Source organism: Squalius cephalus, assembly GCF_949319135.1.
Source record: "Squalius cephalus genome assembly, chromosome: 13".
In the NCBI taxonomy this organism is placed as follows: Eukaryota; Metazoa; Chordata; class Actinopteri; order Cypriniformes; family Leuciscidae; genus Squalius; species Squalius cephalus.
The window spans coordinates 22,011,433-22,025,437 of NC_137134.1; the positions used below are offsets into that span (position 1 = coordinate 22,011,433).

A 14,005-nucleotide genomic window follows, 5' to 3' on the forward strand; every position below is an offset into this window, starting at 1 on the left:
TTCAGTTTCTGAAGTTTTGGCACAATACTATTGTATTTTGTACATGCAACTTAACTAGTTTTATTGTAAATGAAAAAGTAATAATAGTTCTCGTATAGTAAACTCGTACTTACGACAATGTGTTGGTGTTCATATTTAACTCATAATTATGAACTTTCTGATGTGGCTTAAATGCACCATATGTTAAAGTGATTTTAAGGAAATGTATGCTTGCTTTTGAACAATAAATTGTTTTATTCTGTGTTCAAATGTAAAAATTGGCTTCTGCTAAGCCAGCTGAAGAGCTCACCTTAAACAAACTGTTAAACTAAGTCTAATATGAAGTTTTGCCAAGTGTTAGCAGGTTTGCTAAGTGTTAGCAATGCCAATGGATGCCTTCAGCTCTTTTGGCCCTATATGAATTACCCTTCGGTGACTTCATGCTTCCTAGACTTTACATCAGGGGTAGGTGTAGAGCTCAACAGTTGGATTCGGGATGTAAAAATCACACTCATTTTCTTCATAGGAGAATTGATTTTTAACAATGAGGTTGTTAATCGATGGTATATGCTTTCGCCAATCCATCAGTCTGCATCATTTCAACTTATGTTTTAAATAATCCTGCTTTAAAATGGAATTCCTGTTGAAAAACTAAATTACCCATGATTTTCCAAAGAAATCTACAGAGAATCGTGCCCGTCCATGCTCAGAAACGGCTTAAATATTTGTGCATATATATATGCATATTTTCAATTAATATAATATGCTATTACTATATACACAATCAACATCTTTAAATCAAGTTTACAATCAAATACCTTTTTGCTTCAAATTAAAGTTTGTAATGTTGCAATTTAAAGTTGGTTGGTTCATGGTTTATAATGCATTTTCAGAAACCTCAATACAATTGAACACGCCAAGGCAACACATGGTGCAGACTGGAATTGGCTTTTTGAATAACACGTTTATTGGAATCTCAGCGACACAACTGGCATCCGACCCCTCTGGTGGAGAAGGGACATAATGGGCGCCACGGGACTCGGTTTGACCATATGGCTTGACGTTTGGCTGGCTTTTTAATGCCGCCACTTCAATGAGTTTTGACAAAATTACCTAAATGTCTGAGTTTTGTTGGCGAAGAGCGTTTCATATCTTTTAACACAGCAGTGGGGATGGGGACAGTAAGTAATTTGATTCTTTTATGGCGTATTTGTTCGGCGTGTTGGAGAGAAGTGCGAATAACAAATTAGAAATGAGTGTCTGAGGGAAACTAAACTAAATGTTTACAAATAATTCAGTTCAATAGTTTCTCAGAGGACGAGTTGTTTCACATTAGACAAAGAGATAAAGACATAACAGTACAGATGAAAGACAATTAAGTAAAATCTTTACATTTGATTAGTCAAAAAATACAGGGAAATGACTGATAACTGCATTTAAAAGAGTTTCTGTATAACTTCGGATTTTATTTAAAAGGATTTACAACAAAATCATGCACTAAAAGGGGATTGAATCCAGGAGAAAACCACAATCAATGCATTGAATGTTTTAAAACTTCAGACTATTTTTGTCTGAAAATCATTTCACATACCAGCCTTGAGGGGAGAAAAAAATAAACCACAAAAAAGAAATAAAATAAATAACAATAGTAATATTATCCATCAGGTTTGTGAAGAAAATCTATTTTGCATAACTTCAAGGCTTGCATGTGGTCTTCATGAGCCGTTCTCTTGAGTGAACTTGTAGAGATCACGTGTAAAAAAAAATCTACTTGGCTTGTAAGGTTCAAATCTACTTGGCTGCCTCGGATAAAACTAAAATCAATGTCTAAATATCTTCCTGATAGTACAGACCTTGTGGTTCACCTTTATTGATTCAAAAGATAAGAACAGCAGATCAAACCAAAGAACGAGAACCAGAACTGCCTTGATCGATGCCTTCTATGAATGCCGCATTGGGCTCATGAAAACTATGTAAATGAAAGCTATTTATGTTCAGTTGTGTGGGCATTGTGTTTTTCTTTTGTCCATTAAAATGGCAATGGACATTATGAAACGAAAGTTTTCAGTGTTGAACTCTGTTGGTCTGGTATCTTATCATGCTCTACTTTATATTAACGTCATTTAAGGTTCATATTTAAAAGGTATAGTTCACCTTTTGGTCATTTACTCGCCCTAAAGTCTTTCCAAAGCTGTATGACTTTGCACAATTAAACTAGGAACCATAGTTTTCAAGCTTCAAAATCACCATAATTGTGGTCCATATGACTTTTGTGGTTAGTCTTTTGAAGCCATTTTGTAGCTTTATGCACGAAATAGAAAGTTAAAAAAAAATATTGACGTCCACCCTACATCTCTATGTAAAGTTCATGAGATATGTATTGTCAATTAATTTGTATACAAATCATTCTTTTGAGTCAGAAAACCATCTGAATGATTCATCCGATTTGCTTGCAAAGATTAAAAAGTAGGGGAAGTATATCAATAAATCACAACTTAAATAGTTTTGTTCCCCGCACAAAGCTATCATACGAATTGACAAGACTTGAAATATGGCGCACAAAAATTAAGAACTACTTTTATGGCACTTTTGTGACGCCAAACAACCCTGTTTATTTACTCACTGGTTCAATCTGCTTACAATGATTAACAGTAGGGGAAGAATATCGGTAAAAAAAACGACTTAAATTTTGTTTTGTTTCCCGCACAAAGCTATCATATGAAATATAGCGCACAAGTATTACGGACCACTTTTATGGTACTTTTGTGATGTCAACAAGGTAAATTCTTTACATTTGATTCGTCAAATTATAGAAAAAAAAAACTGATAAAATAAAAATATTAATTGTAATTGAATGGAAAACAACAACTCTTCCACCGAAAAAAGAAAGCCAAGCTGATTCGGAATGACATGGCGGTAAGTAAATGACCAAATTGTCGTTTGCGGGTGAATTAGTCAACGTTTGTTCAAGGTTTACTCTCGCTACTCAAAAGTGGCTCGCACAGGTAAATTAATTGGAAAAAGAGTCTAGAATAAATAAAGAGTAGAGAGAAAAAATGGTTTAATAAGAAAGTGAAAACAGAAATCCAAATGTCGTCTCGGTTAGCTCCCTGTTCTTTGAGGAAAAAAACGTTCTTCGTTGATAGGGTGAGACCTTTTGAAAGTAATGCTGGGTCACGAAATGAAAAAGCAACATGGGAGAGCAGAAAGCCACCTAATTTGTGATGCTCCAAGAGGGACCGGTTTTATCTGCCGTGAATGTGTGCGTCTCGGCAGCAACAACGCTCATTAAAATCAGAAGAGGATGAGGGGGCATGAGAGATTGACAAGCAGAACAGATTTCTCCCTTTCATCTCCGTTAGCATTTGCCAAATTCAATTGAAGGAGGAAAATGACATGAAAAATAGCAAAATCGCTGAACACAAACAGGGATTCAGTCGTAGGCTCCTTAATTGGGTCCTCGGGGAAACATTCCGGCTACAAAATCCGGGATTTCGGGGTGTTTATTACAGGATCTTAAGACTCCAATGGCTGACAGAAAATTAAGTAAAAGGGTTTGATAAGGGTGAGAAAGAAAAAAAGAGCGGGTGGACGAGGAACACAACAGCTGCTTGTCAGTCAGGGTTTTGGCACGATTGTGTCAGTGGAGATGAACGTTTCTAATTAAGGAGGTTTAGTGAGAGCAAACAAAAAAAGAAAAAAAAAAAAAAAAAATCAAGGCTTTACTGCCCTCTGGTGTTCACTAAAAATGTTGATGTCAGATGACCAGTAGTAATGGTGGGAGAGGAGGAGGAACCTCAGTTGCCGCTCACTCCAGTAGCTGTAGTTGCCGGTCCAGTGCCGCTGCTCAGTGATGATTTGCCTTTGTGCCGATGTCCGCCACGCCGTCGACCACTTCCACCAGACTGAAAGAAACAGTGAAAACCAAATCATTTAGGGTGGTTACTAGAGATAAAGGGAGTTTCTCACTGGTCAATAGTTGATTTTTTTCAATGTTTTTTTAGTTAATCATTAAAGTTTATTTTTAAAATTTAAATCTCCCTTTAAAAATACTAGGTTTTTCTGAAAGACTTTCTCCCTGAAACCTTATCGTAAAGTGTTACCGTATTTTTGATCAGTTTTTGTTTAAATCATGTCATTTCAATAAAAAAGAAACATTGAATAATAGTTACAATAAATAAATAAATAAATACTGATTTGTTTGTCACTGATTTTAAAGCACATTAAAGGTTTTATTAATTTATTTTTATTTTTTATTGACAATAAAAGTCGCACTTTAAAAATACCATGTTTTTTGAAAACACTTTTTTTCCCATAAAAATGTTGGGTTTTTATCAGTTTGTCAAAATCAAGTAATTTCTAAATTTAACAAAATTATCTTACATTTTTTGACTTTTGTTCCATTTAAGTTAATTGCAATTAAAGTTTGGATTGAATTTGAGCAAATCAACTGAACGAGTTTATAAAAGCCACAATATATTAATATATAGAATATTTAATATAATAATACATATATATAATACAAAATATTTAGATCCTTTCATGGGTAGTTACTATAGTTCAGGGGAGTTTCTCACTGGTAAATAGTTTATTATTATTATTATTATTATTAAAAGCACATTACATGATTTTTTATTAAGTTTGTCATGTGTCATCAAATTAAATTAAATAAATCAATAAATATTGAATTCTTCTTTCTGTTTTTGTAATTTCTCCTTAGAAAAACAAACTAAATATACTACATTTTCTTTATTTTCTAAGTTTAACAGAATTCATTTTCATTTTTTTACATTCAATTATGTATTAAAAGCACATTAAAAGTCTATTTTTTAAGTTTGTCATGTGTCATCAAATAAAATAAAATAAATCAATAAATACTTAATGATTTGTTTGTAATTGACAAATGAACAAATGAAAAAAACAAACAAATGAAACATTTTTATTTATTTAGACACAATTCTCTTTCTTTTTTTGACATTCAATGAATCTCAGACTTACATTTTTAAAGCTTGTAGTTTCTGTAGATATTTAAATGAATGGCAATTAAAGACTAAAATGAATTGACTGTGAGAAATTTCAATCAATTATGTTCATAAACCTTTAATTTAAGATCTCAATAATGGTGAATAAAGACAACTTTATTATTTGAACACCATTTAAATAGAAACAAACTCAGAATTTGGTCTGCAGCGACCATTAATGGAAAAACCAATTAACCGCCGTTAAGTCTAAATGAAAGAGTTAGGTGATTTGTTGCATTCAAATACTGTTCAGGAAATAAATCAGCCTATGTCCTTTACAGTCATGAAAGTATTGCTCTGTGATTTACACTACTGAAAATTAAAATTTTAAGAAGCTTAAAGAGTTTGACCTTAAAGGGCTTAAAAACGACTTCTTTTTTTACGCATTCTCTTTGTTTTCACCTTTATGAAGTGTCTCCTCATCCCCTGCTGGCCACAAAGGCAGGGAAGAAGAGAAAAGGGAGGTTTTGGTGTATTGGGGATGAAAAGGGTCGAGAAATTTCAAGGGATTTTAACGTTTGGAGATGAATATTACACACAGCCCGAAGGGAACTTTAAATCAAAAGAGATGTGAAGCCAGTGTATGTAATAAAGTTTCTCTCACCAGTTGTCCCATTTGAGGGCTTCCTTCCATCTGTGTAGCTTCCTCGCTGGCTGATGAAGACCCTTCCACCTGTGAAAATGTTTTCTTGGTAGACTGCATCTTGGCCAGAGGCTTGGTTTGAAGCAGCTGTCGTACACGCACAGACAACAGACAGGAGTTTCATAAGGAAATGCATCGCCAGTTTTTATGACTCATGCTGGACGGTAACGAATGCTTATTTACTGTAGAGACGTCAATCATGCATAATTCATAACGTCAGCCAATACATTAAAACCGATTCAGATGGATAAATCTCAAAGAACCTGCCAAGAACGTCATATTTTACACCAAAAGAAAAAGAAAAGAAAGAATTAAAATTTTCACAAAGAATATGAAACCTATTTTTTTGGACCACTAAGATTTTTTTTTATTTTATGGTATTGCTACTGCCAATAAAAGTAATGCATTTTTTTAATGAATATAATTCAAAATAATTCAACATCATCTAAAAGTTATAAAAGTATTTAAAGTATAGAGTATGTATATATAATTTTGTATACTGACATTAATGTATGTTGTTTTAACACAATGTGTTTTATTATATATGTACAATTGATTTTATTTTATTTTATTTTGATTTTGGCGTGATATGTACACTGTAAAAAAATATTGTTGGCTTAACTTAAAAAAGTAAGTTACCTGGTTGCCTTAAAATTTTGAGTTCATTGAAATAAAAAAAAATGTGTTGATACAATAAAGGAGATTAGTTTAATAAATAGAAACTCAAAATATTATGTTATCTGAGCCACATTAATTATCTAAGTTGATTTAACAAAAGATTAAAAGTTGTGATAACAAATCATGAAAATATTTTTTCACAGTGTACAGAAGCTTATTTCCTCCACGTAATCAAAAATAAAGTAATTGCAACTTTTTATCTCACAATTTTGACTTTTCATAATTTCTCAGAATTGCACGTTTATATCCCGCAATTCTAAAAAAAAAATAAAAAAAATTGAGAAAAAAAGTCAGAATTGTGATATATAAACTCACAATTGTTAGAAAAGTCAGAATTGTGAGATTAAACTCACAATTGCGAAAAAAGTCAGAATTGTGAGAAAAGTCAGAATTGTGGGATATAAATTTGCAATTGAGAAAAAAAGGTCAGATATAAACTTACAATTGCGAGCTAAAACATTCGAATTGTCAGATTTAAACGCAATTCTGAAAAAAAAGTCTTCCATGTAAAATGTGACCTTGACTTTTTTTAAAAATTAAATTCTTTGTTTTTAAACTCTTTTCATGAGCGTATGACCTCTGACCTTAGTGATAGTGCCCACGGCCTTGGTCCTGCCCTCCCTGAAGACGAGTCTCTGGTCCGTGTGAAGGTACTCGGGGGTTTTGATGAAACGGAAGTGTACGGTGGCTTTGTCCCCAGTCCGTAAACAGGTTTTGTTCATGCCGATTATGGTGGCGGTCTGTCTGATACTGCCACAGTGAACTATGACACAGAGAAACTCATGAAAAATGTGACAAACACTTGCAAATATGAGGGTGAAGGTGTGATTGAGAGAATTTCAATGTCGAATATTCGAATTCTAATTTTCATATAAATATTCATATATTTTAGTATTTATAATTTTTACACCCAATTTCATAAAGGTAAAATAGAGTAGATTTATACTTAAATCTATACATAATATACGCAATATTGGTCGATGAAAACATTAAATAAAAATTAAATTAAATAAAAAAGAGTATCCTCGGTATCTGACAAAATATCTATATATTATTAATGATTTATATTTAATAATATACATATTTATAAAAATATGCAAAGGTGGATCATATTTATTTTTCAGTTTTTTTTTTAAGAGTAAAATTAATTAAAATTCGTTTTTAGAAAATCAATATTGAATAATAATAATAATTTTCTGGTGTCTAAAGTATAAATAGTGAGATTGTTGGATTTTTAAGTAAATTCAATTTTAAATAAATATTCACTGCTAAAATTTAAAACATTTAATATTACAAGATTTATTACAAAATAAATAAATTAATATAGATTATTTAAAAATAATGTTAATTCAATTTATAATATCAAAAGAAACTATTTTTATTTAACAATCTTTAAAAAGATCAATTTAAAAAGATTACATATAAAATAATGTTAACTATTTGTTATCATGAGTAACAAAAATTCAGTCGAAAATTTTATATTTGTCTCTTCTACTCACCCATAGCTTGGTATCTCGGCGCTATCGTCGTCGGATGGTGGAGTACGAGAATCTCAGCCTCAAACTCCCAGCATGCCTGTGGGTTGAGGCGGGACGACACCATTACCATTCCCTTCCTGATAGACGAGCGCTTGATTTTCTTCAGGGCGAACGAGGCCGTCTGCCCACCGCGCACTTCTTTAACAGGCATGCGTTTGCGGTGGATGGATTTGACGACGATGGGGATGAAGACGCCCAGAGGATCTGGACCGAGGAGCAACGTGTCGTTCAGCCGTATTAATCCACGTAAAGTAGTCCCTGATACTACAGTGCCTACACCCTAAGGAACATACAGTACAAGTGGTTAAAAACGACTGGGGAAGAGGTAGAGAGAAAGACAAGGACAGTATATGGCATACCGGAACTGAATACGTGTCATCAATCTGAAACTCCGGGGGCTCGTCATCTTTAAATGAGGTTCTGGGGGACAGCAGGTTCAGGAACATTTTCAACAAGTCCATGTTTTCACCCGTCACATTCGAGATCTGGAAAATCGGACACATCCTAGCCACAAAAAGAATGCTTTGATTTAGTATGGCAGTCTCTTTATTATTTCAGATGACATTAATAACTCTCAAGCTGATGCTTACGAAGATTCTTTGGGCGAAAAATAAAAAAAATGTGAAAAAAAAATGGTTAAAGCTACACTGTGTAGGATTTTCTCCCATCTAGCAGTGAAATTGTATATAACTACCGACTGAATATTACTTTCTAGACCCTCCCATTCCAAGGGCGTTTTAACTCCTACGGTGGCCGTATTATTTCAAATCTGCCGGCAGTCGCGAGTAATCTCCCCCTCGTATTCGTCACGGTGCCACTGAGTGTAAAAACGCGAAGGGCGAAGCTTGAATTTTCAGGTATGTCCCTCTTAGGCTAATGTACTTTCAAGATGGAGGCGCAACATGGCTGCCGCCATTCGAGCGACTCGCTCGTATGTATTCTAAATAGAAGATTCTACGCTTACGAGAATACTTGATTAGTTGGTAGAAGTAATTACCCATTAATGAGCACATATCATTTTGAAAGAACAAACTGTTTTTTGCTAAGAATCAACTACACAAATTACACAGTGTAGCTTTAACTTCTCCGAAATCTTGCTTTCCAAAACAGATTTTTTTTTTTTCACGTAATCAATTTAAATATAGTCACAGGAGTTGTAACATTTTCAAAAAGTAATAAAAGCGAATTTTTTATTAATTTCGTTCGTGGTGGTTGATGAGTGGCCCAATGTCAAAAAAACACAAGATTCCCCCATTTTATTGGCTGACAGGAGAAAATTTGATAAAATTACCTCTCTGAGCTGAAGTTCGAGGCTGTTACGATGACATCATCCTTGTTTTGCACCAAAACTGGAATTTTTCTGCATCCTGGAGATTTGAGTAACCTCTGTAATAACTTTAATGTCTCTACAGCACAAACAAACACAAATACGACTGTCAGGTTTGTCAGGGTCGAATGGCTAGTTTGATATTTTACATCAACTTTTGACAGCACTTGTGGAATATTTTTGATTCTAATAAGATTTTTTTTTTTTTATTTAACTTCGTTATACTGTATTCTTACAAATTCACAAACATGATACATTTTGTGTGAAATGTGCAAGGATACCAGAAAGGGGCTGCTTCTAGTATTTACCAAAGCAAAAAAACAAAACAAAAAAAAATCAGTAGAATATTAAAGGGATAGTTCACTTTGAAATTAAATTTTGGTATGTTTTAGCTTAGTGTATATATATATACACTAAGCTAAAACATATAAGTATATAAGTATATATATACTTATCTAGTGTATATATATCTATGCACCAGTCTGCGTACACGTCACACAGCAGGAAGCGCCCGCGCCCTCAGATCACTTGGACGTGGTTGTGTTATAAGAGGTAAAAACGATATAAATACTGTTCGTTTTCTCACACAAACCGCTCGTTTCGTGTCTTAGGCCATCAATGTGTACTTACGATGGGGAATTGTTTAATTTGGACGATGGGGAATTGTTTAATTTGGACTCTGTGCATGCTCTTTGAGACCGTGACCATAGACCTGCATGATATGACTGTCAGACAAGAACGGTTTGACCTAAAAATATCAAAATTGAAACTACTACGGAAAAAAAGACACCTACATCTTGGATGCCCTTGAGGTAAGCTAAAACATACCAAAATTTAATTTCAAAGTGAACTATCCCTTTAAATCTATATATATTCTACTCACCCATATCTTGGTGATATTGTCATTGGATGGTGCAGTAATAGATGAAATTATTGTCTACACTAATCAACATTATGCCACAAATGCTGTTGATAAAACTCCTGGAGTAAAATAAAAGATTTGAGTTACCTTGTAAGATGTTAGCGGGACACATGTCTATCTTAGTTACGACTACAAAAACAGGAACGTTGAGGGCCAGAGCGAGACCGAGGTGCTCTTTAGTCATGCCAATGATTCCAGCATTACTTCCCACCTTCACGACAAAGAAAAAGACAAAGTTCAAAAAACTTTAACCTGCCCAGTACGTACCCTTGAGGCACACCTACCCCCTCTCACCATTAGCATGCAGAAGTCAGGCAGGTGGCCAGTCATTCCGAATACGGTGGTCTTCAGATACTTCTCATGCCCCGCCAGGTCGATGAATGTGATGACCTTTGACGACCTTTCGCAGATTTTGGTCCAGTCAAGGCTCCCCCCGTGATTGTCCGGTTTGTTGACCACCTGGCCTTCCTGGTCAAAACCCAGGATGTCATTGCCGACGCTGCTGGTCCGGCCGCTTTCCATCTCGTGTTTGTGGCGGAAGAGCTTCTGACGGGCGAATCCGCGACCGTTGTCGAGCTCGCCATGGGTTAGGACGCCCAGTAGTGTGCTTTTTCCAGCGTCTACATTACCTACGACCGCCACTCTGGGGCAAGAATGTGTACAAAGTTTCTTTAAGAATTTATTTTTTATTTTTTATCTAAGTTCTTTGCAAACCTCTTCTAACCTGACTTCCAAGAAGTCTGCCTCTCCCACGCGGCGCCTGATGAGATAATCGTGGACGCGTCCCGCCGTCTCCGTCCTCTCTCTCAGCAGAATCAGGTCACCGTCAACCTGTTCGCAAAGAGACTGCACCGTAGCGACAGATGCTTCCATATCCCGCTCATCCAAACCATAATCACCACCGTCTGAGACAGAGACATCGAGAATTTATCAGCATTCTAAATAGGCCATTTACATTTGGGAAAAAACAACCTTACCTGTCCCCATGCCAACCACATAGATGGTTTCTCCGCATCCTTCCTCCATTCGCTCTCGCAGCTGCTTTTGTAAACAGTCATACTGCTCTCCTGTAGGGCTGACCAGTGCAAACTGGCAACAAATAACATCATTGCATTATTAAAGTAACTTTTAGGAAAAAAGAGAGATTTGCTGAGAATGCATTTAACTATATAACTATATTTAAAATACCAAAATATTGGTTTGCATATATTTCATATCTATATACAGTGACCCCAAAAGGAATTTGGAGACTAATGTAAAACAAAGAACTATGGAAGCTTGTTTCCGCCATGCAATAAAAAATTAAAAAGGTAATTGCTTTTTATCTCACAATTCATACTTTATTTATCAGAATTGTGAGATATAAAAAGTCAGAAAGCTTCCATGAAGAAGTGTATGAATGTCATTAAATTGCATAAAAAATATATATTTCAAAATAATGATAGCACAAGCACACGTTTCAAACAAAACGTTTTTTGATTTAAATTATTAAAACAAAAATCTATTTAATAAATTGAATTTCATTTGCTTTAGACAGCCTGTTACAACTGTCCCTTTTCTGAGCCATTTTTGCCATTAAACATAATTTTTTATTTATAGTTTTATTGAAATCCAATATAATTTATTATTTTTTATTATTACAAACCTAAGAAACATCTTTATGTATAAATTAGTTGTAAAATAAATACATTTGTATATTTAAAATAAACTGTGTTTGATATTTTTTTTATAATTCTCAATCTAATGTAATTATATTTGTACATTTTTAAGCCTGACTAAGTGTCCAAATACATTTTCGGGGCACCTATAAACCCTTATTTGTAGCTAAACTTTTTCATATTGCAGTTTTACATCTATTAAAATGCAATAGCCCACATAAAATGCAATCCACCCTATCACAACATTAATTAAGTTTAGGTAAGATCGCGTACACGCGCATAAGTTTGGGGTCTCAGCACTTGTTGGTTTAATGCCAGCTGGCGTTCACACGCACAGCCGACGTGTCACTCATGCAACGTTTGCACTGAATTCAAACTTGTTAACTGTGTTTCAAAACCACGCATTGATCAAATAAACTCTTGTACTGATTCATGCACACAGAGAAGCGTTCATATCAGCTGCTGTCAGGCCTGAAAGCCACCTTGCTGGTGAGGTCTAAATGATCCTCGGCTTCCCCGTTCTGGTTGTCCCCGGCGTCGCTAAGCTCAGCGCCGGGCGAATCCTCCGCGCAACCCGGGTCAGGTGCGAACATACAAGCCGGCACCACCGACTCCACCGCGGGGCTTAAACCGGACTCCGTCGCCGCCATGTGCTCCTCCAGCCTGGGCCTGGAAAAGAGATTGATCCAGTCAAGTTTTGCTTTTCGTTGATTCCGAATCTAGGGTAAGTTTTGTTTAATCTTACAACTTGGTGACTCTAACGCAGTCTACATGCAATTTTTGTATGAGGAACATGGGGCCTCTGGGGAGACATGCCTACTCATGAATAATTAAGTATTGACATACAAGTCTTGTGGAAGCCTATCTAAACTTAAAGTTTCTTTTATTAATTTACATTTTTTAATATACTGTCTGTACATTTAGATTTATTTTAATACACGTTTTCACGGGGCATACTGTAAAAAAAAGTTATTAAAAGTAAGACTTAACCGTACCCGTAATACGCTTTTAAAATGAAAGCGACGCCTACTCATGAATAATTAACTAACCAAGTTTGAGCAAGTACTTCTAAAACTTTTTGTTGTTGTTGTTAAATGAGACTTTTAATGAAAATAAAGTTGGGTTTAATGCGCTGTTCTTTTAAAAACTCGACTTTAATGAACATACTCGTGTAGGCTATCAGAATGGGACGTTCGTCAAGCCCCCCCTACTTGGTAATAATAAATGACATTGACGTGCCAGCAGGCAAGTCTAGACAAGTCTCTGTAGTAGTAGTAATAAATTAACGTTTTTAAATGTAAATCTAATTGTTTTAATTGATATATAGTGAATCAAGGCAAGAGTTTGGAAAAAAAGGGTAGCATTATACCAAATTTATGCTATTGTTTACATTTGCATTAAAGGGATAGCTCACCCTAAAATGAAAATTCTGTTATTACTTACTCACCCTCAAGTTGTTCCAAACCTGTATGAGTTTCTTTCTTCTGTTGAACACAAAATAAGATATTTTTAAGTGTGTTGGTAACCAGACAATTGACGGTAGCCATTTACTTACATAGTAGGAAAAAAAAGACTATGGAAGACAATGGTTAGCGAATTTTCATTTTTGGGTGAACTATCCCTTTAAGAGTGTCCTGGATTGTGTGGAAGAGGTGTGAACACAAGGTGGCAGTGTTGTGCCGCGGTAATTATGACACATATATTATATTATATTATAATTAATAATGATGTAAGCTATAAAAAATAAATCTGACTAATGTATATAATTTACACATTTTACAGTAGATTTTTATTGCTTAAGTATGGTGAGATGCCAAACTCATTCAATTAACTTCAAATTATAAAAAGAACGAACCTGTGACATCTCTGTTTGCTTTATCAAGGTGAAGATGTTTGTAATTACTGTGCAAATGTTTCCTTGGCAACTGATCCAGTTTTATTTCAGTGCCAGTTCACTGTGTTTATTTGTAATGCAAACCACACCACTGTTGCCCTTTACTTTTTTCTTTTTTTTTTTTTTTGGAAGATGCCTGGAAGTGTCTGTAACCCCCTCCTGGCAAACTCTGTGTTTCAGTCAGAAGAATGTGTGTAAATTGGTTTCATGAGTGTGTGTTTGCTGTGTTCTGTACAGGATTGGTCGTTTGTTTCTGCAGGCGACAATCAAGTTGAAGACCGTGAAACCTGAACAGCACCTCGGCAGCAACCCAAACAAATAATGCTATGTTCAGACTGCATGTTA

The 14,005-nt window shown here is 34.9% G+C and overlaps 1 protein-coding gene across 3 annotated transcripts in view; it reads right to left on the bottom strand.

Moving 5' to 3' along the window:
- Window positions 1-2,039: 2,039 nt before the first annotated feature.
- The window catches only part of gtpbp1l (GTP binding protein 1, like), a 17,453-nt gene continuing 5,487 nt past the window's right edge, over window positions 2,040-14,005 (bottom strand). Inside the window, exons 1-12 of one of the 3 annotated variants that reach the window (XM_079889545.1) lie at window positions 12,512-12,565; window positions 12,249-12,435; window positions 11,086-11,197; window positions 10,833-11,013; window positions 10,403-10,751; window positions 10,196-10,319; window positions 9,151-9,265; window positions 8,219-8,363; window positions 7,821-8,139; window positions 6,906-7,009; window positions 5,605-5,730; window positions 2,040-3,884 (exon numbers count right to left, since the gene is read on the bottom strand). In XM_079889545.1, the coding sequence (XP_079745671.1) occupies window positions 3,777-3,884; window positions 5,605-5,730; window positions 6,906-7,009; window positions 7,821-8,139; window positions 8,219-8,363; window positions 9,151-9,265; window positions 10,196-10,319; window positions 10,403-10,751; window positions 10,833-11,013; window positions 11,086-11,197; window positions 12,249-12,435; window positions 12,512-12,561 (1,920 nt within the window). In that variant the 5' untranslated portion in view covers window positions 12,562-12,565 and the 3' untranslated portion in view covers window positions 2,040-3,776. Of the gene's footprint in view, window positions 3,885-5,604; window positions 5,731-6,905; window positions 7,085-7,820; window positions 8,140-8,218; window positions 8,364-9,150; window positions 9,266-10,195; window positions 10,320-10,402; window positions 10,752-10,832; window positions 11,014-11,085; window positions 11,198-12,248; window positions 12,436-12,511; window positions 12,566-14,005 lie in introns of those variants that run through there. The other 2 variants (XM_079889544.1, XM_079889546.1) reach the window with 2 other exon arrangements.